Source organism: Mirounga leonina, unplaced genomic scaffold (assembly GCF_011800145.1).
Source record: "Mirounga leonina isolate KUSES-001 unplaced genomic scaffold, KU_Mleo_1.0 Mir_175, whole genome shotgun sequence".
Taxonomy (NCBI): Eukaryota; Metazoa; Chordata; class Mammalia; order Carnivora; family Phocidae; genus Mirounga; species Mirounga leonina.
Genome location: NW_023270453.1, coordinates 1,302,388 through 1,330,038, shown reverse-complemented (window position 1 = coordinate 1,330,038; position 27,651 = coordinate 1,302,388). Strand labels below are relative to the sequence as shown.

The 27,651-nt window shown below is 36.3% G+C and overlaps 1 protein-coding gene across 9 annotated transcripts in view; it reads left to right on the top strand.

Moving 5' to 3' along the window:
- The window catches only part of MLLT10 (MLLT10 histone lysine methyltransferase DOT1L cofactor), a 220,058-nt gene that overhangs the window by 170,898 nt on the left and 21,509 nt on the right, over positions 1–27,651 (top strand). For 5 of the 9 annotated variants that reach the window (XM_035021504.1, XM_035021503.1, XM_035021502.1 and 2 more), the window contains 2 exons: positions 19,603–19,659; positions 20,025–20,203. In XM_035021504.1, the coding sequence (XP_034877395.1) occupies positions 19,603–19,659; positions 20,025–20,203 (236 nt within the window). Of the gene's footprint in view, positions 1–3,815; positions 3,864–19,602; positions 19,660–20,024; positions 20,204–27,651 lie in introns of all 9 variants that reach the window. The other 4 variants (XM_035021508.1, XM_035021507.1, XM_035021511.1 and 1 more) reach the window with 2 other exon arrangements.

Genomic DNA, 27,651 nt, shown 5'->3' with positions numbered 1-27,651 from the left:
TTATCTATTGAAAGAATTTAAAAGTAAGCATAGTTGTGCTCCTGCAAAATTTTTTTTGACACCTTTCGGTAGAATTATTAATTCTTCAAAAAATGCCACAAACTTCTGGGTTCTCATACAAGTGTTCTAATGCTCTTTTTTCAGTCTATATCTACTGCTTCTGTAGACATTTTTTGTTTGTTTCTGTGATTTATATCTTAGTCATATTTGTCTCACCTTTATGAAACAACAACAAAAAGTTTTCCATTAGACATTTGAGGCTCTGAAAAGTTTTGAAGACTGGATTATATTCATTATTTATTTCTCTAGTATGTGATGGAAAATGTTTTATTATATAGAACCTCATAAAATTAAAATGTTACTTCACTGAGACTTGTTTAAAGAATTCAATGAAGGTATAAGAGCCAAGGAAATATCGTGTATTAATTGTCATAGGTGTTGAGTGTTAAACATATATTCTAATTTGATATTTCTCAGAGAGGATCTTAGGACTTAATGGTGGTGGTTCTTCTGGTTTGTGTGCATATAATATTACATAAACTTTTGAAATTGGTGCTTTCTGATAAGGAAATTAATTATCATCAATACAAAGAAAAATAGTTTTAGAGAAACACTTAAACCACTCTAAACCAAAACAAAACAAAACAAATTAGCTGCAGTGGGATGAATTTTAGGTGACCAGAGAAATTCAGGAAACTTAAGAGTTAGAGAAGTAATACTAAGCTTATTGTCTCAATAAAGGAAAAAGAGAACAGGTTGGAGAAAGATACAATGTAAAAATCTTATAGTAAATTTTGGAAACTTTTAAGGCAATTTGAAAAGACAGAATAGTCATTTAAATATCTTAAAGATTTATTTATTTGAGAGAGAGCCCATGTGCAACCAGGGGAAGGGGTAGAGGGAGAAGGAGAGAGAGAATCTCCAGCAGACTCCCTTTTGAGCACAGAGCCTGACATGGGGCTCGATTCCATGACCCTGAGATCATGACCTGAGCTGAAATCAAGAGTCAGATGCTTGACTGAGGCACCCAGACACCCCTCCTTTAAATTTTTTAAAGAATAATATATGGAGGGATGCCTAGGTGACCCAGTCGGTTAAGCATCTGACATCGGCTCAGGTCACGATCATGGGGTCTTTGGATCAAGCCCCACATCAGGCTCTCTGCTCAGTGGGGAGTCTGCTTGATCCTCTCCCTCTGCCCCTCCTCCCACTTGTGCTCTCTCACAAATAAATAAATGGGGGCGCCTGGGTGGCTCAGTTGGTTAAGCGACTGCCTTCGGCTCAGGTCATGATCCTGGAGTCCCTGGATCGAGTCCCGCATCGGGCTCCCTGCTCGGCAGGGAGTCTGCTTCTCCCTCTGATCCTCCCCCTCTCATGCTCTCTGTCTCCCATTCTCTCTCTCAGATAAATAAATAAAAAATCTTTAAAACAAAACAAAACAAAAAACAAATAAATAAATGGGATCTTAAAAAAATATAAGAATATATGAAGGGTAAACTTTAAATAGATGCCCATGAAGTGGAGTGCCTTGCGTTTCATGCCATTTGGTTTTATGGTGGTGCCTTGGAACTAGCCAGCTTGACTAAGAGATTTTAGATTTCATGATGCTGCTAAACTGTAAGTGTGACTTCTTAGTTTGATTTAGTAGGTATATTTAAAATGCTTATAATGATGAAACAAATAGTATGTTTACAGGGATTGTAGTTGGCATTATTATTTTTTTTAAGCAGCACCCATGTGAGCGGGGCAGGGGGTGGAGGGAGGGGCAGAGAAAGAGGGAGAGAGGGAATCTCAAGGAGGCTCCATGCCCAGCACAGAGCCCAATGCGGGGCTTGATCTCAGGACCCTGAGATCATGACCTGAGCCGGAGTCAAGTTAGATACTTCCTACTGAGTTACCCAGGTGCCCCCATTGTAGTTTGCTTTTGTAGTCCATTTGAAAACTAACATATCATTTGTCTGGTTTTCATTGTTCTGTTTCAGGTGTGATTTTACTCTAATGCTTTTTAGGTTGTTTAACAATGTATTTATTAACAATGTATTTATTTACATTGTTTTTCTTACTAGACTATAAAGTCATTTAGAGTAGTAGGAGTTGGGTTTTATTCATCTTTATTTCATTGACATTTAACTCATCATCTACTTGATGTTCCATAAATGTTGAATGAATAAATCATTGTCAGTTGCTACACAGTCCTGGAAGAGGTTTCATATACTCTTGGTAATATATTAATTTTCTTTGGGAATTAAACTTCGCATTAGGCAGTTCTTGTTTCTCTCGGAGTAGTAACTTGGTTCTTTGCTGCAATAATAGAATTTGTTCATTCGTTTGTCTTGGCAATTCTCATTTTTAATACAATTTTGAAATAGTAGATTAAAGTAGCTAAAGAGCTTAGATCTTTATTCACCAGCAGTATATTGCTAATTGATTTCTGTGCCCCATTTACTATGTTTTTAAGTTTTCTTTAATTATGGTACTTATAGTTTGTCACGACCATGCTCATTAAAGAAATCTCATTTGATGGAGGAGGCAAAGTAATATCAACCAATTATTCATAAATATCTGCTATAGGATTGAGAATAAGTATGAATGCTAATTGATTTTACGGGTGAATGTTCTTCCTCAAGAATGGAATCCTACTCAGGTTTGTCATAACAGTTTGTAGGAAACTAGATCTTTGTTCTTTACATGTGTCCCCTCTTCATTTCAGGGAAGCATTAAGAAGGTAGGGGTCTAAGAACAGAGATGAGCAATTCTCAGGAATAACCACATCCTATTAGTCATTTGAGATTCACTATACATAATGAGATATTACTGATAGGAGAAGTTGTTATATGAACAGTGTGGAGATTGAGAACCATTGATCTAGATCATTCTAGATCTAATTTCTTTTTAATCACAATGGACTTGATTTTCCTTCTTACTTGATATAGTTGAGGTATTCTGTATGTTTATACAATACATTGTTACATTCCAGGGTGCAACAAATGCTACTGTTTGTTCCTGTGCAGGAAGGAATTGGACTAATACTATATATCCTTGCTAAGTAGTTTAAGACCGGGGCGCCTGGGTGGCTCAGTCATTAAGCGTCTGCCTTCGGCTCGGGTCATGATCCCAGGGTCCTGGGACCGAGCCCCACGTCGGGATCCTTGCTCGGTGGGAAGCCTGCTTCTCCCTCTCCCACTCCCCCTGCTTGTGTTCCCTCTCTCGCTATGTCTCTCTCTGTCAAATAGATAAATAAAATCTTCAAAAAAAAAAAGTAGTTTAAGACAGTAAGACTTTTTCCATTTCAAATCAGCCAAGCTATTTGTCTCTTGGATCACTCTTAAGTTTCTGGAAGATAGGCTTCAGAGACTCCTAAGTGATAAACACAGCAGTATATTAACATTTGGATGGTGAATCAGCCACTGGGGAGAAAAAGTAATTTTCAGTATGCATGTTAACTACTGCAAAGCAAAATGAATTTATAAGTGTCTCATTGAAACTGCAAGAGAGACAGAACCTGAAAAGTGAAGGGATAAGTGTAAATGGAAATGAATTTATAAGAATTACTTTTAATTAAATGGTAATGCCATTAACAGTCTATTTAGAATGCTGCCCTTTTTTATTTTAGTGAAAACAAATTGGTAATGATTTTTAAATTTTCCATAGTTTTGTGGGTTTCTTTTTTTTTTACTTTAACCCCCCCCCCTTTTTTTTGGACTTTACTTTAATCCCCCCCTATAATGTCTTAAGTTTCTCAACTTATACCTGTCATGGTAGTTTTTAGAAACTGGTTATTAAAAATTCAAAATTAAAGTGTGTCTTTTCTTTAGACAGAGATGACAATTCTACACTAACAAAGCAGGAACTTAAATTTATAGGTATGTACCAAATTCAAGTATGGCTTTAAGGGTAATAGTGTTAAATTAATCCTAATGTAGCTTGGAAACCTCCCCATATAAAGCAATAGTAGGGATCTCTAGTCCCAAAATGATAACTGAGAGGAATTCTCCATGATTCTGGATGGTTGGTAGGATGAACTGTTACCCTGTTCTTATTATTGTACTTGTTTGGATTTGTCATATTGCCTAAGATATGGTAGGGTGGGTTTTAGGATTTCTAAACTTATTTACCTGTCAGAGTCTAGATGCCTAGGTCTTTGATTTTTAAGACCACTTTTTACATCTGTGACCCTTCTCTCTCACTGAGGGAAAGAAGAATCTGAGACCATATTCTATGATTTATAATTTCTAATTCTGTATTTTTCAAATACTTCTGGATCAGTTGAGAGTGTGTGTATTCTGTATCCACTCTTAACCAGTTAATGTATGCATCTACTGCACCCCTTTCCCTCTCCTAAAAACCTCAGTTTCACATATTAATAAAACTAGTCTTGCAAGCTAGGAGTACCTGCACTATGGAACTTTTCCTTCTCAACAGTTTCTTAGCCTTTTTTTTCATTTGAGAAGTAGAAAGATCTTTCTGTATCTAAAATCATGGTCATTTACTTTGGGGAAATAATTGACTGCAAATGGATCCTTTCAGGAACATAAAATCTAACAGGAGGATAAATATGTATATAAATAATTTTAAGACATATAGTTATAACTTCTTTAATCTACAGTATAAAAAGAGTTCAAGGTCAGGGAAACTTACTTTTAGCTGAGGGAATGAGCTGTCCAGATAATGTAACATTTTACCTGATGCTTAAAGAAGGGTTAATGTGGAGCTGTTTGGAGATAGGGGTCAGGGCTAGACTCGCAGTCCCTAGAATACAAATAGCACAAGCAGTGACACATAGGTGTGTAAAGTGATGGTGATACTGCTATTTGACATGAAATATATGAAAAATAGTAGCCTTAGCTACTAGCCAAAGGAGTTGAAAATAGTTGGTAGTTGGGAAATACTTGGAGTTGGGGAAAAAAAATAAAACCTGTTGTTAAGGAAGATTCATCTGGCTGTAGCTTATAAGAATATTGAAAGGAGCTATAGAACAGAGAAACCAATTAGGTTTTTGTTATAATCTAGCTGAATGTATTGAGGGTTGGAGTGAGGGTAATGGAAATCAGACTAGTAGGACATATATTACCCAAGAAGAACTGGTAGTAATTATCAATAAATTGAATGGCAGTAGCTGGGGAGGGTGGGTATTCATTTGCCAACAAGCTGTTTAGGTAGAGATGTTTAGTGTGCAAATGAATAGATGAGGTTAGAGTTTGGGCATGAAGGAGACTTGGAAGTAAATCCATATGGGGGTAAAATAAACTATGAGGTTGGTCATGGCTAAGCAAGGTTGGAAGAGAAAACAAAGAGGTTGGATCAGGTTTATTTTAAGATGGAAAGTCTTAATAGGTGGAAAGGAGGACTCTGGAAAAATAGGTTAAGACGCAAGAGATGAGTATTTGATGAACCAAGGAAACTGGACGGATGAGGTGAACAAGTAGAAAAGTTTAACTTGAAGACAGAGGGAATAGCTGTGGAAACATTCAGCATAAAAGAAAAAAGTTAGTCTGTTTAACCTCTGTAATTTGGGGTTAATGAATGTTTAAGTTAGTAGAAACTTTAGAAGTAGGTTTTCCCGCCAAAAGAAATGATTACTTTCAGGTGTACATTAATAACTTGAGTGTGCTGGGGCGCCTGGGTGGTTCAATTGTTAAGCGTCTGCCTTCGGCTCAGGTCATGATCCCAGCGTCCTGGGATCGAGCCCCGCATCAGGTTCCCTGCTCGGCAGGAAACCTGCTTCTCCCTCTTCCACTTACCCTGCTTGTGTTCTCTCTCTCACTGTCTGTCTCTCTCAAATAAATAAATAAAATCTTAGAAAAAAAATAACTTGAGTGTGTTTACAAAAGGGTTGTCCTGTGAGTGTACTTGAGAAAAACATTTTATTGATTACATAATAGTGATAAATAATGATGCCTATATATGTAAAAACTATGCTTCTGAAGTAGTTACTCTCTTTTGTAATGCTCAGTGTTTCCTGAGAAGTTATCTCCTTTCTCCTTGTATTCTTTATCAAGACTGTGTCTATCTTTCATTCTGTTCTCTCCCTACTCCTAACTGAATCAGTCACCAAGTGGTACCTTCTAAATATTTTTTCTAATTAATTTGAAGGTTCCTAGACATGAATTTTTATATCTAGTTTATTATTTTCAAAATCCCACCTCACAGCTGTGGGTTGGCTCAGATCCTTACTGTCTTCTTTCACAGATTGTTGTATTAGTCTCCTTTTGGTTTTGTCAGTATACCTGGAGTTAATCAGGTGGACTGACTCAAGCTAGTATGGGAGAAGTGAAGAATGTCACTTAATCATTTGTGATTAAAACATTATTGTAAAGAATGCCAAATGTTGCTTATCTTATTCTTTCTTAAAGTAATCTTGGGAAAACAAGTTATAATTGGGAAGTTACTTGGGGAACCTGACATCAGAATATGGACAATTAGTTAGATCATGTTTAAAAATTATTACCATCTTGATAATGTTCTTTTTCTCTGTATAATGCAATTGATTGCTTTCTTAAGCAGCTTCCTTTCACATTGATTTCTAGTCATGTGTTTGCAGAAGCTATGTCCCAGTTACCTTGATGATTAAACCTACAGTTAGAGACCATGACTTACATGGTGAGCTAGTTCTATAGATGGCCAATATTACTTGTTTGACACTCAGAGGGTCATTTTATTTAAGGATCTCTGGATATGTATATGTGCCTATTCCTGACAGAACAGTATTTTTATATAATAACAGCTAGGTATTTACCGTTATGCTTCTCAGACTCTTTGTCATTCATTATGCTTGTAATATTTGGAGCAACTAATATTTTCATTCAAAAGGTATATGAAGAACTTATATTCAAAGTTGTTTCTGGGTGTGTCAAGATTTAGGAGACCAAAAATATTTTTTTAAAGATTTTATTTATTTATGTGAGAGTGAGCGAGAGAGAAAGAGAACACACAGAGGGAGAGGGAGAAGCAGACTCCCCGCTGAGGAAGGAGCCCAATGCAGGGCACATCCCAGGTCCCTGGGATCATGACCTGAGCCAAAGGCAGACACTTAACTGACTGAGCCACCCAGGTGCCCAAGACCAAAAATATTTAATTCATGTTGGCAGTAATAGAAAATCTGATTTTCTACCTGGATCAGTCCTAAAGAAACTATGGAGAGAAAGTAAATCAATATAATGAACATATAAAAGATATGAGGGAAGATAATAATAACTTGAAACAAAGAAAATATTTAAAAGAAATAAGTAGAAATTTTGGATATGGAAAAATGTAATTGTCAAAGTGAAGAACACAATAGATGGGATAAATAATAGGGGATACAGTGAGGAACAAAATAATAAATGGGTTTTATACATGTTTAAAATAAAAATGATATGGAGGATAGAAGTAGATTCCAGAAAATGGGAACCCCAAAAAGGGAGAGAGAAAAATGGAGAGGAGGAAATAATCTGAAGAAATAAGAAATTTCTTCCCTAAAAAAAGATGAGCGATCTTAGCTTGAAGTGGTCAGAGAAAAAGAGTGAAGGAAAAATCCTCATCTAGACGCGTTATAGGGGACATTTTAAAATATCAAAGACAGGGAAAGAATTCTAAAACATAGACTAGTAAGATGAAGTCTTTCTTGGAGAGAGATCTGTAAGGACTATATAGAAATAAGTTCAGTTCTAAGGAGGTGTGGTAAAACATATTAAAAGACTAGATTTAACAGAGGTAATTTTTATAGCAAAAAAAAATTGGAAGTAGTGGAAATATAAAGATTACAGTTCTATTTTTTTTTTTTTAAGATTTTATTTATTTATTTGACAGAGAGAGAGAGACAGCTAGAGAGGGAACACAAGCAGAGGGAGTGGGAGAGGGAGAAGCAGGCTTCCCGCTGAGCAGGGAGCCTGATGCGGGGCTCGATCCCAGAACCCTGGGATCATGACCTGAGCCAAAGGCAGATGCTCAACAACTGAGCCACCTAGGCGCCCCTACAGTCCTATTTCCTGTAGCATCTCCTGGATTCAATTATCAAATGATATTTAGGTAGCTTACCTAGCAACTTGGAAATATATCTGTGATACATTTTCCCTGACACCAAACCCAGAACAACAAATTATATAATGCCTAAAATAATATATACATGGTTCAAAGGATTATCAATTTCTTACATTCTGTTTTCATGGTGCGCAGATTCTATTGTAAGAGTCAGAAATATAAATGAATAATTGCAGAATAAAATGTTAGACAAATTATCATGGTGGTTATGTTAAAATAATAGGTTTGAGAGTAGTTTTTTTCTTGATTTTTTGATTGTGGTCATTACTTACATGTTTTTATTTAAATCATAGAAAACCTTTAATGACAAATGGCAAATTGTTTTAATAGCTGCCACACCTAATAAGATTATATTCTTCATTTTAATTGGCAGTTTTTTCCTACTAAACCTTTTAATTTCCTTAAGAAACGGGGGAAAAAAATCATTGTGTAATGAACTTGATGATGTTTGTCATGAGGCTTATGATTGATATTTTAGGTAAGTCTCATTTCTTCTCCTTCATTAACCTGACCACCTATATTTCTATACTTCATCTGAGCTAAGTGTTTCTAGAGAAAAAAATTCACACCATGTATACATTCGTGTCATTATAGATTTGTGATACTAGCCTTGACTGACATTTTAATTGCTTGGCAATGTTAATATACATCTCTAAGTTCTCTTACTTTTCGCTATGAGTGTTTATTTTTTTAAACTTTTACTGCCTGTGAAAATTTCATCTTTTCATCACCCAATTCTGCAAACCTGCTTGGTTTGTATCTGTCCTCTTTTCTTTCTCTCCAGTCCTGCTTGCAATCCAGGGCTAGTCTTGTGGATCTCACCATTCTGTGCCCTCTCAGAGACCTTGTCATTTTAGTTGCCTTATCCCCTCACCATCACTTTTCTTTGCTCATCTACATCTAAACATGCTCTAGTGTCTCTCCTCTTGAAAAAGCACAAAAGAACCCAAACCTTCCTTTAATCTCACATTCCTATTCATGTACCTACCCCTCGAACTGTTCTGCCTCCACTCATTTAAGATTTTCTCTTTGTTTTGGGTGATATGTCTAGATGTGACTTTTATTCTTCTTAGGACGACCTCTTTGCTTCCTGATTGAGAGAATTCATGTCCTTCATCAATTCTGGACACAACTGAAGCCATTATATTTTAAAATATTGATTCTTCCTATTCTTTCTGTTCTTCAGTGATTTTTTAAGACATATTTGGACTTTCATTCTGTCCTTCATGTCCCTTAATCTTTCTTTTTATAATTTCCATTTCTTAATATCTCTGTCTGTATCTGGGTAATTTCTTTTGATCTTTTTGTGTTCACTCATCATTTCTTTAGCTCCATATTAATTTATCATTTTCCCTGCCTAATGAGTAAAGATTTTTAGTGAACGTGTTTTTCAATTTTGTTTTTGTTTTTTTTTAAGATTTTATTTATTTATTTGACAGAGACACAGTGAGAGAGGGAACACGAGCAGGGGGAGTGGGAGAGTGAGAAGCAGGCTTCCCGCTGAGCAGGGAGCCCGGTGTGGTGCTCAATCCCAGGACCTTGGGATCAGGCCTTTCTAAAAGAAGTTTTCTTTTCCCCTTTATAATTAGTATGTGTATTGTGGAATTAACTGTGAGACTATATAAATATCCCATTCCTCATGAGACTTTCAGTTTCTATCATTATGGACTTACAGATTTGTGTGGGTTATGATCTATTTATTGTGATGCTTGTGTTGTTCACAGGTTAGCTAGTAGGAGCCCCTTTAAGCTGGCACACTGTGTCCTTTTGACATATCCCCATTATTCTTTGAACACTTCCTGTTTTTCTGGCATTACAAGTATATTAGTTTGCTATTGCTGCCATAACAAATTAACACAAAATTAGCAACTTAAAAGCACTCAAATTTATTAGCACACAGTCAGAAGTCTGGTTGGGTTAACTGGTTTCTCTGCTTAAAGTCTCACAAGGCTAAAACCAAGGTGTTGGCTCCCTGGGCTCTTAGGAGACTCTGGGATTAATTCACTTCCAAGCTCTTTTAGGTTGTTGGCAGAACTCAGGTTGTTCCTTGCAGTTGCAGGACTGAGGTCATCATTTCCTTTCTGGCTGACAGCTGAGGGCCTCCCTTAGCTCCTTGAGGCTTCTATCCCATCCTTTCACATGTCCCTACGCCATAGAGGTAGCAAGGGTGAGTTGAATCCTTTGAACACTTAAGAGTCTCTCTGACTTCCCCTTCTGTTGGATCTCCCTTGTTTTCTCATCTGTTACATCTCTCACTGACTCTTGCCCTTCGTCTTCTGTTTTTATGGGTTCATGTGATTACACTGGGCCTACCTACATAATCCAAGATATTCCACCTATTTTAAGGTCAGCTAATCAGTACCTTAATTCAGTCTGCCAAGTTTTTCACAGTAGTACCTTGATTAGTATTTGAATAATCAGGGGAAGGGAACCTTGGGTTTGGAGGGTGGACATCACTAGAATTCTGTCTACCACAGCAGGATATGCTAGGTTCCTCTTTTTTATATAGACTGTTGTTTCTTTCTTACACTTTTGATTCCTCTGCTTAGGTTCTTAATCATTTAAAACATTTATCTCATAATCTTTATTTGCTCTATTTTCTAAGGTTCTGGGAAATAATGTTTGTGTCTGCTAATTTGTGATGAAGGGGATCGTTTTCTTCTGTGTTTTCCAATTTTGGATTCTGAACTCATTTTATAGCCTGGGTTAAGGATATATCCCTTCTTGGGATTTATCAGACCAGGCACATATGTAAATTCAAACTCAAAACCTATTTGAAGGCAAGGCTGTGGCTTATAAATTCTCTTTTTTTTTTTTTTTTTTAAAGATTTTATTTATTTATTTCACAGAGAGATAGCGACAGCAGGAACACAAGCAGGGGGAGTGGGAGAAGGAGAAGCAGGCTTCCTGCCAAGCAGGGAGCCCGATGTGGGGCTCGATCCCAAGACCCTGGGATCATGACCTGAGCGGAAGGCAAATGCTTAATGACTGAGCCACCCAGGCGCCCAAAGATGTATTTTATTTTTTTTAGAGGGGGGGAGGGGCAGAGGGAGAAGGAGAGAGAATCTTCAAGCAGACTCCCCGCTGAGTTCAGATCCTGAGGCGGGGCTTGATCCCAGGACCATGAGATCATGACCTGAGCTGAAATCGAGAGTCAGCCACTTAACCTACTGTGTGGCTTATAAATTCTAAGGGCAGGCTTTTCATCCCCTATCCAGAGCTCAGATCTAATTGGACAGACTTCCTTGTCCTTTCCCTATGTTGTGTTTTTTATGTTCTGTGTTTTGTAGGGTTTTGGTGGGGGGTGCAGGGCCAAGGGCTGGTCTGTCTTTTCCCAAAAATGTAGCTCTTGGAAAGTCTATATAAACAAGGTCTTACCAGTTTTAATTTTTCATCTATTGGAGGCTCAAGGTGTCCTCTCTTTTCCTTGTGGACATTAGAGCCAAAGCTCCTAGGTTACTGACACAGGTTGGTTCCTCTAGGGCAACCCGTTTTTTGTTTTTGTTTTTTTAAAAGATTTTATTTATTTATTTGACAGAGACACAGCGAGAGAGGGAACACAAGTAGGGGAAGTGGGAAAGGGAGAAGCAGGCTTCCTGCCCAGCAGAGAGCCCGATGTGGGGGCTCGATCCAGGACCCTGGGATCATGACCTGAGCCTAAGGCAGATGCTTAATGACTGAGCCACCCAGGCGCCCCTAGGGCAACCTGTTAAAGCCTTTTCCTGTATATTCCGAAGGATTTCCCTTACTGTTCTCTTATGGGCTCAACTATTCATTTTTAGGTCATTTTAATTAGGGAGGTTTTTAGGTTGCCTGGTTGGCCTCATTGCCAGAAAAAGAAATTCTCCCATTGATTTATTTTTCAAACCACTTTATACTGGCTCTGCAACCACTGCTGTACTCAGGTCAGAAATAGTTTTCACATTGCCAGATCTAGTAGATATTTTTCAGTCGTTATCCTAGATGATGTCTTAGCATATTTGTTTTTGTTGAGGGCTTCCAGCTACTGGAAACTCCTTTCCTTTCCCTGTCCCTTCCTTTCAAGTCCCGTCCTGTCTTGTCCTTTCCTGTCCTCCTTCTTACCTCTTCTCTTCTAACATTATACTTGGTTGTCCTGTTGTTTTGACCATTTCTTACTAATTTTCTTTTGGTTTCTCCTTTATCCTAATTTAGTGTTGAAATTGCTTGGGGCTCAGTCCCAAGCCTCTCCTTTTCTCACTCCAAAATTCTCACCAAATTTAAATACTTAAAATCTTTTGTCCAAACTATTGCAGTAGCTACTTAAATAATCTCCCTGATTCCACTCTACCATTGTCTTTCAGGGCATTGTTTACATTGTATCCAAAATGATCTTTTAAAAATACAGTTCTGATCATGCCACTGTCTTGGTTAAAACACTTTAATGGCATTCCATTAGGATGAAATTCACAAGTCCTTTATCTTTATTACCTACCAGGTTCTCCATGAGCTGGCTCTTGGGCTGACTTCTGGCTTCATCTTAAGCATTTTATTTCTTTGCTTATTATACTGCATTGGCTATATCAGTTAGGGTTCATTGTACGTAAGCCACAGAAGTAGATTCTGTCAAATTTAAGCAAAAAAGGAATTTATTGGATATGTTCAGTTATTTTAGAGAACTAAAGGAAAAATCCCACCCCAGACCTCTGAGAGGAGAGAAATAGGGTAGATTCAAGGGCTAGGTAAACAAGAATTAATAGAATCCTAATATTACTACCATTAGACTAACAGGTTCTGACCATTTTCTGCCCTTGTGTGTATGTCTTCAAGATTTAAATTCCCAGGAGAGACCATTTCAGCTTGGGTCACATGTTTATCCCTGGGCTGAGAGTATATGTAATGGAGGAGAGGGGTATTTCCCTGATAGAAAATGGGATGTTATTTGGACACAAAATGGGAAAGCATTCTGGGCCGTTTTACAGAAATGGGTCTCTCTTCCTTTTAGTTTATGTGTTACTTCTTCACAGAGGCCTATTCTGCTAATCTTAATTAAGCTACTCCTTATATTCAGCACATTCTGTTTTTTCATCATAGCATAGTATTTGTCTGATTATTTAATGTCTGGATCCTTCACTTTAAGAACCACTTTAAGAACCATAAATGCAAGGATGATACCTATTTTCTTTTTTGTAGTATCTTCATCTAATATTTTGTCTGGGTGTATTAGGCATAAATATTTGTAGAATATTGTAAACCAGAGTCAACTATGCAATATTCAATTGATTATGTCAAAATAACATTAAAAAACATTTTTGAAGATTTTATAATGAAATAGGAAAACATGTTAAGTATAAAAGGATTAAAAATTTTTAATATATAGGCAGCTGTATAAAGCTAAACAAAACCATAAACTATATACCAAGAAGTTTGAGGATACATAAAAATGTCAGCAGTGTTTGTGGGTGATTTTTTCCCCTTCTTTTCCATCTATTTAAGATTTTTAATAATTAGCATGTATTATTTTTATAGGTAGAGTCAAAAGAAATAATACAGAATTATTCATATCTATGTAAAAATAGAGCAGCCTAAGAAATGGTTTTAATGCTTGCCTAAAGAGATTTAGAAACACCTATATTCCATCAAGATGGCCAAGAGTCTTAGGAGAGAAAGCTCTAACTTTTTCTAAATTTTATTACCCTCTCAGAATAATGAATGTGTTAATCATATAGAGATATATTGGACAATCTAGAAAGGGAAGGCCAAAATAATCCTGTTACTTATTAGTCACCAAAGGAGAAGGAAATTAAGGCAACATTAACAATGGAATCTTTCTGTTGTATATATTATTCTATTTACTTCTTTTAACATTAATAGATATTCCTCCTTTATATTTTATAATATAGTTACTATTTATCAAATGCTTAATATGTGGTAGACAGTATGTTTCCAAATCCAGTGGGCATTTTCATTGTGTCTTAACTAGGCTTTCAGCATCATTTGATGCAGTTGATATGCCCTGTCTTTCTTTAGATTCTTTTCTCTGCTTCATTGACACTGCACTGGTTTTCTTCTTACCTCACTGATCTCAGTTTTCTTTGCAGGTTCTTCATCCACACTAACCCATGTTGGGGGTCTTCAGGACTTAGTCCTAGACCAACATTTTTCTCTTTTACAAGCAAAAATGCACTCTTTCTGTTCCAGTTTTCACCACCTCAGTAAATGGCACTTCTAATCACTACGCAATTCATTCATAATATTTTCTTTATCTACCAAATGTAGCTTATCATCAAGTTGGGTTCATCTGACTTCTAGATGCACTTCAGATCCGTCTTTCTCCAAGCTTGTCCATAACACTATAGCCTTAGTCTTGAGGGACATAATCTTTCACCTAGATTGTGGAATGGCCTTCTAAATGACCTTCGTGTTTCCATTCTTCCTCTTTTCAATTCATTTACGACATAGCAGTTAGAGGGATGACCTTCTAAAAAACTGTCATGCTGTATTTGCCTTTGGTGTCTTCCCATTGATCTTAGTATAAATTTTAAACACCTCTCCATGGCTTGCAGGGTCCTGTGAGATCTGTTCCTTCCCTTTTCCAGTTGGTTCTACCACTCTCTCCACTATGCTTTACCCATATTACCTATTTTTCTTTACTATTTTCATTGTTTTTTGAACAAGCTTTTCTACTTTACTCTTTTCACTTAACACCTTCCTGTCTAAACTTTAGGTCTTGGCTTAAGTATCAATTTTTTCCCCCCCCCCAAACAGATATTTTCTGCTTCCTGATTTGTCACTTATGGTACTCTTTGTCTTTGATCATAGCATTTGTCACAATTTATAGTTATGTTTGTTTTAAATGTTTGCCTCCCTAATTAACTTGTAAATTCTTGGAGAGCAGAGATGTTGTCTGTCTTGTTCCCCACTTTTATTCCTTGCTCCTAGCATATTGCCTATCTTCTAGTAAACACACAGTAAATACTGGATGGATGGATGAATCCATACATCATTGCTACCCTCTGTATCATTCTATATCTTTGTTTCTACCCTCTGTCCTGAACAGATGAATTTCAGGTATTTTCTTAGAGTTTATGCATTGCAGGATTCAGTTCTATTTAATTCAATGAATGGCACCTTGATTTGGATTAAGGTAACATATAACTTGTGGAAGATGGAAATAGAGTGAGTTAAATAGAAAGCAGGTACAGAACAATCTAAGGAGGATTATTTACCTTTTAAATAAAGATCTAGAGATCTTACTAAACTATTTTTTCATGCTGCACCAATCATACCCTGAAGTATGAGGGAATTTAGGAGAGTCAATGATTGTCATCTTCAAAAAAGATTTAGATATTTATACTGCCCTGCCTTGATAGGAAAAGAAACTTTTATTTGTTCTATTTATAGTAATAACCTGAGTTCCAGACACAGTTTCAGAGTATGATCACCACATTGCACATTTTGCTGTGTAGTTTCCTGTTTACGCTCAAATGCAATATAAAAACAGATTTCAGTTTAGACATCGGGCGTCCTCATTCACCACAGTTTTTGCTTTTCAGTGTTACACGTATATATATTATTACATGTGGCAATGGTATTTTCAGTTTTGAAAGAGTATTAGTGACATTAGAGGACCTGATAATCATAATACTGTACATTCCTGACTTAAAGATAAAATTTTAATTAGAGCAATAACTCTGAAGTAGCAATGGCTGCCATTATGGAAATTTACTGTGTATTAGGCACTGGTAGAGCCTTTACATGGATGTTCTCAAATAAAAGCCTTTAAGGTAGCTATTACTTGCTTTTATAGAGAAGAACAATATGGAGGCTCAGAAAGCTTAAGTAATTTGATTAACATCACATAGTTGGGAGAGCCAGGATTTTTGTCTAAGTCAAAAACTTGTGCTGGTTCCATCCAACCCCAAGCATGCTGTTTCCAGGTAACTTTTAGTTTTAAGAGTTGGAGATTCCATGTATGCTCTCCACCATCAAAAAATTAGATTATTAGATTATTCTACCTTTTAAGGTACTTTGCTGCAAAAGCTGGGTTCAAGGGTTGCTCTCTGGAACTCCTCCACCCCAGTCTCTTCCTCTGAACTTCAGTTGTCCTTCATGTCACATGTCCTTACCAGTATTTCCCTCCTGTATCATAGTAGCTTATGAATACTTATTAGCTCTGCTGTGAGACTTTGAAGGCAGAATTCCCTTCTTCGTTATCTTCAGTGCCTTTTTTTTTTTATAAGAACCTCAATAAATATTTCTTGAATGAAATATGAGGTAATGAACTTTTTAAAAAATTTATTTTTCTCAGGTATATGTCCATTATTTGGAATATAAGGTTTATAAATACTTGCTTCATTTACATGCTGTCTCTTTTCTGTCCTTCTCAGCCAAACTTCTTAAATGAGTTCATCTTGCCAAGATTCGTTGTCTCATTTAGTGACTTCCCTTTTGTGGCCTGACCTTAAATGACCAATGGAATTATTTGACCTGTTCTTTTGAAATTCTCTAAGTGTTAGTTTCTGAGATACTCTTAAGTTTTCTTATTTTGTTCTTTGTGGTCTTTGTCTTTTAAGTGGTAACATTCTGTAGGATTCTGTCTTTGATCCTCTTGATCATGCTGAAAACTTTCCCTAGGTGATCTTATTTTACCATTTCTTGGCTTTGACTAGCTTCTGCATCAGGAGTTGTAAATCACATATTTACAGGGGCCAGATAGGTAACATAAATGAGAGAAGAGGTGAAGAATAAGGAAAGACAGGACTCTGGGGGATTAAAGAATCTGTGTCGTGGCCAAAGCTCCAGCATATTGTTGCTATTTCAGAATATAGTATTCAGTATTGACAGAGCTTCTGTTTTTCAGGACAAATTTTTTTTTTTTTTTTTTTTAGATTTTATTTGTTTATTTGAGAGAGACAGCTAGTGACAGAGATAGTGAGAAAGAGCACACATAGGGAGGAGAGGGAGAAGTAGGCTCCCGCTGAGCAGGAAGCCCAACGTGGGGCTCAATCCCAGGACCCTGGAATTATGACCTGAGCCGAAGGCAGACGCTTAACCGACTGAGCCACCCAGGCGCCCCTAGAATTCACTTTTAAATGTGAAGTTTTGGGGCACCTGGGTGGCTCAGTCAGTTAACTGTCCGACTCTTGATCTCAGGGTCATGAGATTGAGCCCCACATTGGGCTCCCCACTCAGCGCGCTCGGCAGGGAGTCTGCTTGAGATTCTCTCTCTCTCTTTCTGCTCCCCCAGCTCTTGCACACGTGAGCTCTCTCTCTCAAAGAAATAAATCTTTAAAAAATATTTCTAAATTAACTTTTTTAAAAATGTGAAGTTTCAGTGTTTCGAAATATGAACTAATTTAAGATTTTAAACACAGGGCAGGCCAACAGAAAGCCTTTTTGAGTTTTCATGTTTATGTACACTAACTTTATTATTCTTCTGACTCCTGGATTTGTAGCTCCACACCTGAGTTTTCTGCTGAGCTTCAGGCTGATCCTGTTCTGTTCTAGACTATATAGGAGTTCTGTGTTCCACAGGCATCTCAAAGGCCATGATGATTAACCTGAACTTCAGACTTGTGTTAGGAAGTGGTTTCAGTAGCTGTGATTATGAATCCTGATTCCACCATCTACTAGGTCACTAAGCAAATTAGTTCTTTAAACTTCTGTTTGCTCTTGTGTGAAATGGGAGTAATGTTTACTCATTGGCCTATTACGCTAGCACATGTATTTACAGGGGCCAGTATAGTAACTATACTATATATAGTAACCAAATACTAGATGCTCCCAGGTGCTACTCCTGCTTCGGTGGGTGGTATCACCACACCCACTTACTGGTACTTAAGAGTCATCCTTGACTCTTCTTTCTTATTTATTCTTCAGGTTCTATTAGTAACCAGTCCTATGAACTTTGCTTTTAGAATATCCCTTGACTACTATTACTTTAGTTTAATCTCTGTTTTTGCTCATCAGTAATATTGTAGCAACCCTTCAACAGCTTTCTCAGTCTCTAATAAAGCCCCTCCCCAATTTAGTCTCAGCCTTGTCTTGCTTAAACATCAGTCTGATCACACCAAGCTTCTGTTTACAAACTTTCAGTGTTTTCCTGTTGTCTCTAAATTTTTAATGTTTTGGCTTTCAATGTTCTTGATCTGATTCCTGCTTATTTTTTAGCCTCCTTTCTTGTGTAAGCTACAGATGGTACTTAACGTGTTGTTATATTTCTTCCTCAAACCCCCCTTCACCTCAGTTCTACAGCTCCTTTAGAAATTAGCTTTAAAGGCATCCATCTCTTCCAGTAAGTTTTTTTGACCCTCATCCTCTCACCCCAGGTCTGGGTTAGGTACCCCTTTTTATGTGCTCGGAGCCCCTAAGGATGTCTCTATCATAGCACTCTTCACAGTCTTTTGTAATAGTCTCTTTTTTCCACTAAGCTTCTTGAAGGCAGAGACCACATATCTTGAATGGCTTTGTATCTCCAAGGCTTAGAATAATATCTGGCAAACAGTGAGTTCTCAGATGTTTGCGAAATGGATGCATTTGTTGAATTCAAGAATAAATTATCTTTTTTTCTGGAGAAATTGTAGATATAAAAAGGATCTTAGGACCCTCAATTATAGTTATAAGGCCTTTAAAAATGTCCCAATTCCTTTATTTCCTTGTTTGAAGATTATGGGTGATTTTATTTATTATGAATCAATAACATTTATGTTATTTAGAACAAAGTAAATTGTACTATTAATGTAAATAATTGTTGCCTTCAAGGGTTATGGTTTCTCAAAATTTTTTGATATATTTTTTTATTGAAACCCACTTAGGTTCATTTTTTTCTTGCTTTCCTCTTGTTAGTGTCGGGTTCTTAGGATCTTATTGTCTCCCACCCTCTGAGGAGCCTTGGTTTATATCAAGATTTCTCAGCCTCCACACTACTGACACTGTGAGCCAGATAATTCTTAGTTGTGAGGAGCTGTCATGTGCGTTTTAAGATGTTTAACATCATCCCAGGTTTCTACTGCTGTATGTCAGTAGTGCCCCCTAGTTTTGATGACTAAAAATGTCTTCAGACAATTGTCACATGTCTCTGTGGAGCAGGATCATCCCTGATTGAGAACCCTGCTGGTCTATAGATCTTCCCATCTCTCACTTTTATCCTCAAAGAGCTTCTCCTCTGTGGAGCATATGAGTGTGATCTCCCATCTTTACAAAAAACAACCAACCAACCCACATACTTTTTTTTTTTTTGGTTACTCCTCTTTCCTCTTAACTTTTATTCATCATCTCTGTCCTTCCTCTTCCCATCCACTTTTCAGTGTGAATTATTTCACTCTTTTCTCCCTTTCTTTCTGGCTTGTAACTCCATGGTGCCTCTGAAAATACTTTCAAGCCTTCCATTCTCTTTTCCTGAGTTCCAGGTAGTGAATGTTACCACCACCTAGTGGTCCATGTTGTCATCATCTCTTAATCCTCTGTCCTCCTCCATCCCTACCCTACTCACCCCATTCAGTCATAAAGTCTGTTCATTTTACCTTTGGAATATCTCTAGAATCCACTTACTGGTCTTTGAATCTCAAGTGTAGTGTATTGTAACCTGGGTGACCTTTCTGAAACCGTCTCTTCCCATTTCAGACCTTCTTAATCATCAGTTCTGGGGCTGTAGTATCTGCATTTTGAAAAGCTTACCAGGTGATTTTTACACAACTCTAATTGCTTCATTCTCCCATTTAAGAAATATTTCTTTGCCTTTAGGAATTCCTAAAACTCTTACTGTTATTTTTACAAGGCACTTCTTGATGTGATCCTAGTCTATTGGCAAAGCCATTTTTGTTACAAAAAATGACTTAGGTTCTTTTAAACAAGTGTTTTGTGATGAGTCAGTGTTTAGTCATTTAGTTATTGATACATTATTTATGACTGCCAATAAAATTTATCATTAAGGGGAGAGATCAGGAGGAATGTGGGTCTTCTAACTTAATGATTAATATTTATGTGTCTATGACAAATTTGGCGGCTAAGTTATAAAATATTTAAATAATTTTGTTTTCTTGCAGGTATTTATAACAGCAATGATGTAGCAGTATCATTTCCAAATGTAGTATCTGGCTCAGGATCTAGTACTCCTGTCTCCAGTTCTCATTTACCTCAGCAGTCTTCTGGGCATTTGCAACAAGTGGGAGCTCTCTCCCCATCAGCGGCATCATCTGCAGCCCCTGCTGTTGCTACAACTCAGGTAAATTATTACAATGCTATAAAGTAACCTATAGGTGGATTTGTCATTTTGAAAGTGAGTTTGATTGGAGAAGAAATCAAATAGGGCTTCCTATGGGAATTTATAAAATATCTCCATTTGTTGTGACATATTAGTGGAAATAATAGACATTTTTACATGATATTCATGAGAGAGGATAAAGGAATACATTGTCATTAACTGATCTTTTTCAGTTTCTGAGTTTCTAATTTTGTCCTAATTTGTAAACTAGTAATTTGGTGCGAACTTTTATTCTTTTTAAAAAGTAAGACTTAGTGGGGTGACTGGTTGGCTCAGTCGGTAGAGCATGTGACTCCTTATCTCAGGGTTGTGGGTTTGAGCCTCAAGTTGGGTATAGAAATCACTTAAAAATAAAATCTTTAAAAGTAAAAAAAAATAAGAAGTAGGACTTAGAAAGTATGATCCAATTTTGGACTTTTGTGGTTTAAAACATTCCTTTTATAATTTTAAAAATCACAGAAATAATATATTATTATCTCCTGTCTAAATTTTCAAAAACTGGTATAAGAGAATGATGGGATAAAGAGTGATTGACAAGTACTGTATTGTTTTCCTCCTAGTGGGAGAGAAAGAATGTACATAAATATTGTAAATAAGTGACTGTGTTGGTGATTGTGCATTTATCCCTTCCCTTTACTTTAGATCTATAAAGTTACTAGTCTTCAGGAATCCTTTCAAAGCAAGAGTCAAATCAGAAAAATTGTAATCTTGCATTATACAAATAGAACAGTAAGTAGGCAAAGCTGCAAACACACACACATACATACACACACTTTGCCAAAGGTAATAATTTAAAATTCCTTAAGTATATATTTTTTATTTGTTTAGAATTCTTTATAATTTTACTTCAGTTTTATCTAAAGCTCTATTAATAAGCCTCTTAATGTTTGGAGAAATTTAAGATTTCATTCATTTATTTATTTGAGAGAGAGAGAGAGAGCATGCAAGCAGGGGGAGGGAGAGAGACAGGCAAACTCCACACTGAGCACGGAGCCTGTCGCGGGGCTCGATCTCACTACCCATGAGATCATGACCTGCGCCAAAATCCAGAGTCAGACGCTTAGCCACTCAGGTGCCCCAGGAGAAATTTATAACAAAGACAAATGTCTAATTACAAACAATTAGTTAAGTAGGTTGTTTATAAGTTGCTGTAAATTTATGCTTTATGCTATATGTTCATAATTTTTGTTGTACAGGCCTTTAGAATATACACACACTTTTTAGTATTTTTTGTAAGCTGTACATCAGAGTGCAGCATTAGTTATTTTTAAAGTATGTAATGGTGCAGGGCAAGCAGTCACCATTATAATTAGGTCAGGTATTGGAATAAACAGACAGTTCGGCATGGAAAACCAATGGCATGATTAGTGGTATCACGTTTGAAAATGAAAGTTAACTATGTGGTGAACCTCTCAGCCTGAATAAGGGGAGTTTGACTAATTTAGGAGAGTTTTTTGTAGCTCATTTCACTAGCCTTGTAGCCAGCATACCAGGGGTGTGGGGTTAGAGAGGGTGAAAGGATAAATGAGAGAATGGTTCTTGTAAATAGTTTCATCTCTTTTAATTAAATGTAGCCATATGCTGTTGATAGCTTTCTATCCTTGGACAAAGTCTCACATGAACATTTTCAGTGTGCATTTTTCTTTTCTTTCTTTATAAAAGTCTGTTTTAATTACTCTCTGGTTAATTCCAGGCTGAATTAAGCAAAAATCTCATTTCTTCTCATTCATGATGTTTGTGGTTTTGGGGGTTGGCATTAGGGAGGTAGATGGGGGAAGTGGTGGTAAAGAGAAATTTATAGCTAGAGGGAAAATTCCACTTAACATATGACTCAACTGAAGAACAAAGAAATCATAGTTGCAAGTAATCCAGGATTCAGTCCAATTAAAATCCTTACTGTTTATCCTCTTTCCATGTTTCAGTAAGATGGGTCTCTTATAAATATGATCATCTAGTTAGACTCAAATGCTGCATGCTGAGACAACTGCATCTATGATTCTGTCTAGCAGTAAATGCTTTCTGCCTTCAAGCTGAAGCTTATTTAGCCTGGCTTATCTGGTGCTGCTGTAGCAACCATCAGTCTCCAGGCAACTGAGGCACATTGACCTCTCAGTTGAACTGAGTGCAGAACTACTTCAATTTAGCTGCCTGAGACAATAGTATTGGTATTGAATGTGCAAAATGTGAATTTTCTAGGCAATGTGCGAGGGAAATGATACAAAAATATTTAGAATAAATTGAATGTTTAGATAGGATTCTTAAAATTGTGATATACTTGGTAATTGAATCTTCTCTTCAAAATGACAAGTTTATTTCTGTTTAACTTTCATATAGGCTCTGTTTATTTTCAAATTGCACAAGTCATTGTGCTTAGATAATCAAATGGTAGTCTCTTATTTAGGGTTTCTTTATAGGTAGTTGATTAGCAGTGCTATAAGTGGGTTAATTAAAATTAGCAATATTTAAAATGTAATTATAGACATCTTGTTACAGTTATTAAGAAAACCATCACACCAGCAAGCAAATATTTAAAAAATATAAATCAGAGAATGGAAATGTTAAATTTGAATAATGTTTTGTCTCCCTCACTGTCCCCCAAAAAACTTACTGAAAGTAGTAGTTTTTTGTGACTGGCTTGGTGCCAGCAGGATGAAAATCCAGAGGTCATTCTTGATCTTTCTGGCCTTGGTTTTTTAAGTAAGATAGACAGGCCTCTTGTTGGACTTATTTGCTGTCTTAAGAATTGTTCCCTGGAAAGTGGTCAGGGAGGTAAGATCAGGAAGAGCTTAATAGAAATTAAAAACTGAGAACAGAATTGTGCTTTTAATGGGGGGGAAAAGGAGACACTTGTAAAATTGTAGGGAAAAAATTGATGCTTAGCAGCTCTAATTAGAAAAAACCTTGAAAAAATGTTTGATAACTTAGTTTTATGTTCTTCAGTGTTAAACCCTTTTATTTGATATATTTTTTTAGAATAATTATTCTTTCACAGATAACAGCAATATAGTTAATAGTTTCTTAACATTATTAGAAGACAGAACTACTGTCCATGTGATTTTTTTTTTTTAATGATGTGCTCTGCCCTTGTGTCATGAGTAGAGGTATAAATTAGTTTCTGTAGATGTATCATTAATTTTTTATTTTGCCTTTCCAATTCCACTCTGTCTCCTAGTTCTGCATTCATTCTGTTTGTCTTTTGGGAAAATTCAGGTGCTTTTGTTTGAAGGATGATTCCCTTAATAGAAGAATTTAAAACTGAAAGTAATGAAAAATGGTTGTATTACATTATTTTCTGCATTCTGGGTTTTGCTTTTGGGCACCGTCTTCATGTAGATAATCTGGTTCCTTGTTTACTCTGTTACTATTATAAAAAATAAATTTAAAAGTAATTTATTATTTTTTAAAAAAAAGATTTTATTTATTTATTTATTTGATAGAGCGAGAGAGCACAAGCAGGGGGAACAATAGAGGGAGAGGGAGAAGCAGGCTCCCCGCCAAGCAGGGAGCCCGATGCAGGGTTCCATCCCAGGACCCTGGGATCATGACCTGAGCCAAAGGCAGACATTTAACCATCTGAGCCACCCAGCGCCCCTAAAAGTAATTTAAATGAAGGAACTTTCAAGGTTTATTTATGTGATAATTAGTAATTGCAGGTGTTTAAGTATTTTTAATGTATAGTTAATTTGATGACTAATGTTTTGCACATTTCTGTGAGACTTTTACTTCAGTCAGTTTTGACTACTTCATTTTCCAATATGATAACTTTTGTGTGTGTGTGTGTGTGTGTGTGTGTGTGTAGGGAGACTTTTACTTCAGTCAGCTTTGACTACTTCATTTTCCAATATGATAACTTTCGTGTGTGTGTGTGTGTGTGTGTGTAGGGCGTTGTCTTAGATGTAGTAGTCCTCAATTTCCTTTCAGATGATGTCTGTACTTCCATTCTATTTGAGAAAATGGTTCAGTTTCCCAGGCAGATAGACCTGACTTCAGAGGATCTCTGACTTGATTGGTCAGAATGAGAAGTTTCATCTTTTATGTTTTAAATAATTTCATAATGACTTGTAATTTTAAGGATGTTAACATTCTGAGCAAAATAAGTTTGTATGAGTGCTTTGTTTGTAATGTCACTTACTATTGGGCGATCAAGAGGTTAAGTAACTATGTAACATCACATGTCTAGTAAGTAAGTGGTGGAACTAAGTTTCGAAACAAGGCAGTCTGACTCTGGAGTCTGGTCTCTGGTTTACTAATCATTACCATAAAAATGAATTTCCCAGTGATGTGCCTGTGTGTCAAGAGGTATCTCTTTGAAAAACACTGTTAGGAATTTTACTGTGTCCATTTGTGTGACACAATGCCAAATAGCAGAAATTTGAGTCAGAAATCTTGTTTTCCAGGAGCATTGCTACTCACTAGTGTGACTGAGCAGATCTTTTCAATTTGTGGGTGTCAACTTATTGTGTGTGTAAAATCGAGTACTTTAAATACCTGTCCTACCTGCCATGAGGACCGGTATGTTACGAAGTTCAAATGAGAATAAGTACTTTGTAGACCATAAAGTACTTTGGATTTAATGGTTATTATACTGATGTTAAAATTATTATAGGACTCTTAGTTTCAGCTGTTACAGAAACAGCCTGTTTACCAGTGAGATAAATTGTACAGAAGCACTTCCCTTACTAAAAATAGTATTAAAAATTTTTCTGTTAAAATGTATAATTCCATGTTAACATAGATAGATGAAATTTAGCCATTTTAGGTTCATCTGTTGACTGAGGTCTTTACAGTTCTTAAGTTATTTCAATAGCTGCTTTGGTCCTAGGGGACTTAATTTTTTCCACAAAAGATGGGTGATATATTGATTAGGTATTAACCAGTTAGGAAACCTGCTTAGGATTGGTTGGTTATTCTATACAGTTCTGTTGTCCAATCATGAGTGTTCAGTGATGGTTTAACAACAATTTAATCCCTCCCACTACTTTATAGAAACTCAATTGTGGTGCATTTCAGCATTAGCCTAAACAATGGTTTTGAATACGTTAAGCTCCTAACAATTAGGGAGCAGTTTGGGGCATTGAATAATGTGGAATGATGCAATTGAACCTGACAGCTTTAACAGTCAGCCTACTCATGGGACCTGAAAGTTGTTCACACTTGGTTTCATCTCTCATCACACGCTGAGTATTAAAGCCTTACTGGTGGGAGCTGACACAGAAATGGGGTCTGTTATCAGAATATGTTTCATAGTGCAAAGTTTGAATTGAGTTGAAGAATATATGAAACTTTCCATTGTTCTGTAATTTTTCCTGGAAACTTTTCTAGTCAAATTGTGTTTGCAAATTGAAAAAATATATAAATTATCATTAAAATATTTGAATCCCTACATTATATTTGCAGTATTGCTGTGTTATTATAGAATACATAGATTAAAATATCATTGCATAATGAGACATACTATCTAGTTTTTCTCAAGGAAATAGGTTTTAATCTTTGAAATATAGCTGTATTAATATCAAAATATAATCGATAAATGATATTCTCTAATGACGTTGATGGAAAATATGGAAGTCATAATAGTGTATGAAAGAATTTTTAAAATAAGCTAAAATTTGAATGCTTACCATGTGGCAAGGTCTCTTTATAAGCCCTATATACTAGCTCAGTTAATTCTCGCAGTATTCTTATGAGGTAGATGCTATTATTAGTTCCATTTTTACTCATGGGAATTGAAGACAGAGGGGGGGTTAGCACCTTGCCCAAGGTGAGAGAGCTTGATTTATGGCAGATACAGTGATGATGAAAAGTTTTTTCTTCTAAGAATATATATGAAACTGAAAATTTTAAAAGTAATATTCAGTTTAGTGAGTCTGACAAGATTTTGGAAGAATGTATTTTTTTTTTTTTTAAGATTTTATTTATTTGACAGAGAGAGACACAGCGAGAGAGGGAACACAAGCAGGGGGAGTGGGAGAGGAAGAGCAGGCTTCCCGCCGAGCAGGGAGCCCCATGCGGGGCTCGATCCCAGGACCCTGGGATCATGACCTGAGCCGAAGGCAGACGCTTAACGACTGAGCCACCCAGGCGCCCCTGGAAGAATGTATTTTTAAATCATATGCAGGGTTGGAACGCTTGAAGAAGCAGCTCTACTGTGTTTTAGAGCTTGTTTGACTTCAGTGTTTATTGACAGGTTAATTGTGCATTTAACAAATGTATGAAGGTTCATATCCACCTCTAGATGATATATTGCTGTGATACTTTACGAAGGTGAAATTTTTATAGGTTCTGTTCTCTCAAACGTAATTTTTGTTGTTTATTCTGTATTATTCTGCCTTTACCGACATTAGGGAGAAAAACAAACCCTAAATGAAAACATCCACTTTTAAGTCTGATATTCAAATAACTGAGTGGGCATTAGCCTGACTTTTTTCCTACACAACTAACTCTTTTAGAAGGGGCCAAGTGCCTAGGAATTTGGTAGAGTTACTTTACAACTAGAGTTCTTTTAAAAACTTCTCTATGGTCATAAGCAGACATTTGGAATATAGGAGTGAACTGTTATCAACAGGGGAAATTTCAAGCTGAAATGTCATTTTAATCTTGTTAATATTTTTATATGGTCTGTGAATCTACTTAGGAAACACTAAATTTCCTTGATTTGCTTGAATTTGAATACTGCCATGGTAGAGAGCTGCATATCTTTCTAGATGTTTTAGCATAATAACTTATTCTAAATTTGCTTAGGGTTGTTGGACTCAGGCACTTAAACACTTTTTTTTTTCAAAGTGGCTTAAATTTACCTCAATAATTGAATAATTATTCAATTTATTCTTACTCTACTTGCCTTTGGGTCCATCTTGTAAAATAATTAATACTTCTCTTAGGCGTTTACTAAAGTATTAGAATAAGTGTCATATAACATCTTGAGTGGAAGTGGTTCCTTTCAATTATTAATCTAGAGAAGGGAAAAAAAAGTCTAAGATATATATTAGAAGTTTATTATGGCAATATGAATTACAATATTTATTAAATAATTTTTATCTTGATCTAACCTAACACCTGTTTTCACATGTTGAGTAGATGATATGATTTCAATGGGACACCATGAAGTCAAGTAACCAGTTTGTTTTATAATCATTTTTTTTAAAGATTTTATTTTTATTTGAGAGACAGAGTACAGCAGGGAGAGGCAGAGGGACAAGCAGACTCCCCGCTGAGGGAGGAGCCTGACGCAGGGCTCGATCCCAGGACCCTGAGATCATGACCTGAGCCAAAGTCAGAAGGTTGACCAACTGAGCTGCCCAGATGCCCCTATAATCATTTTTTCTTTTAACTTCTTATTTTAAATTAATTATAGATGTATATAGAAAAGTTGCAAAAGTAGTAGAGTTCACAGAAAGTTTTGAGTCTAT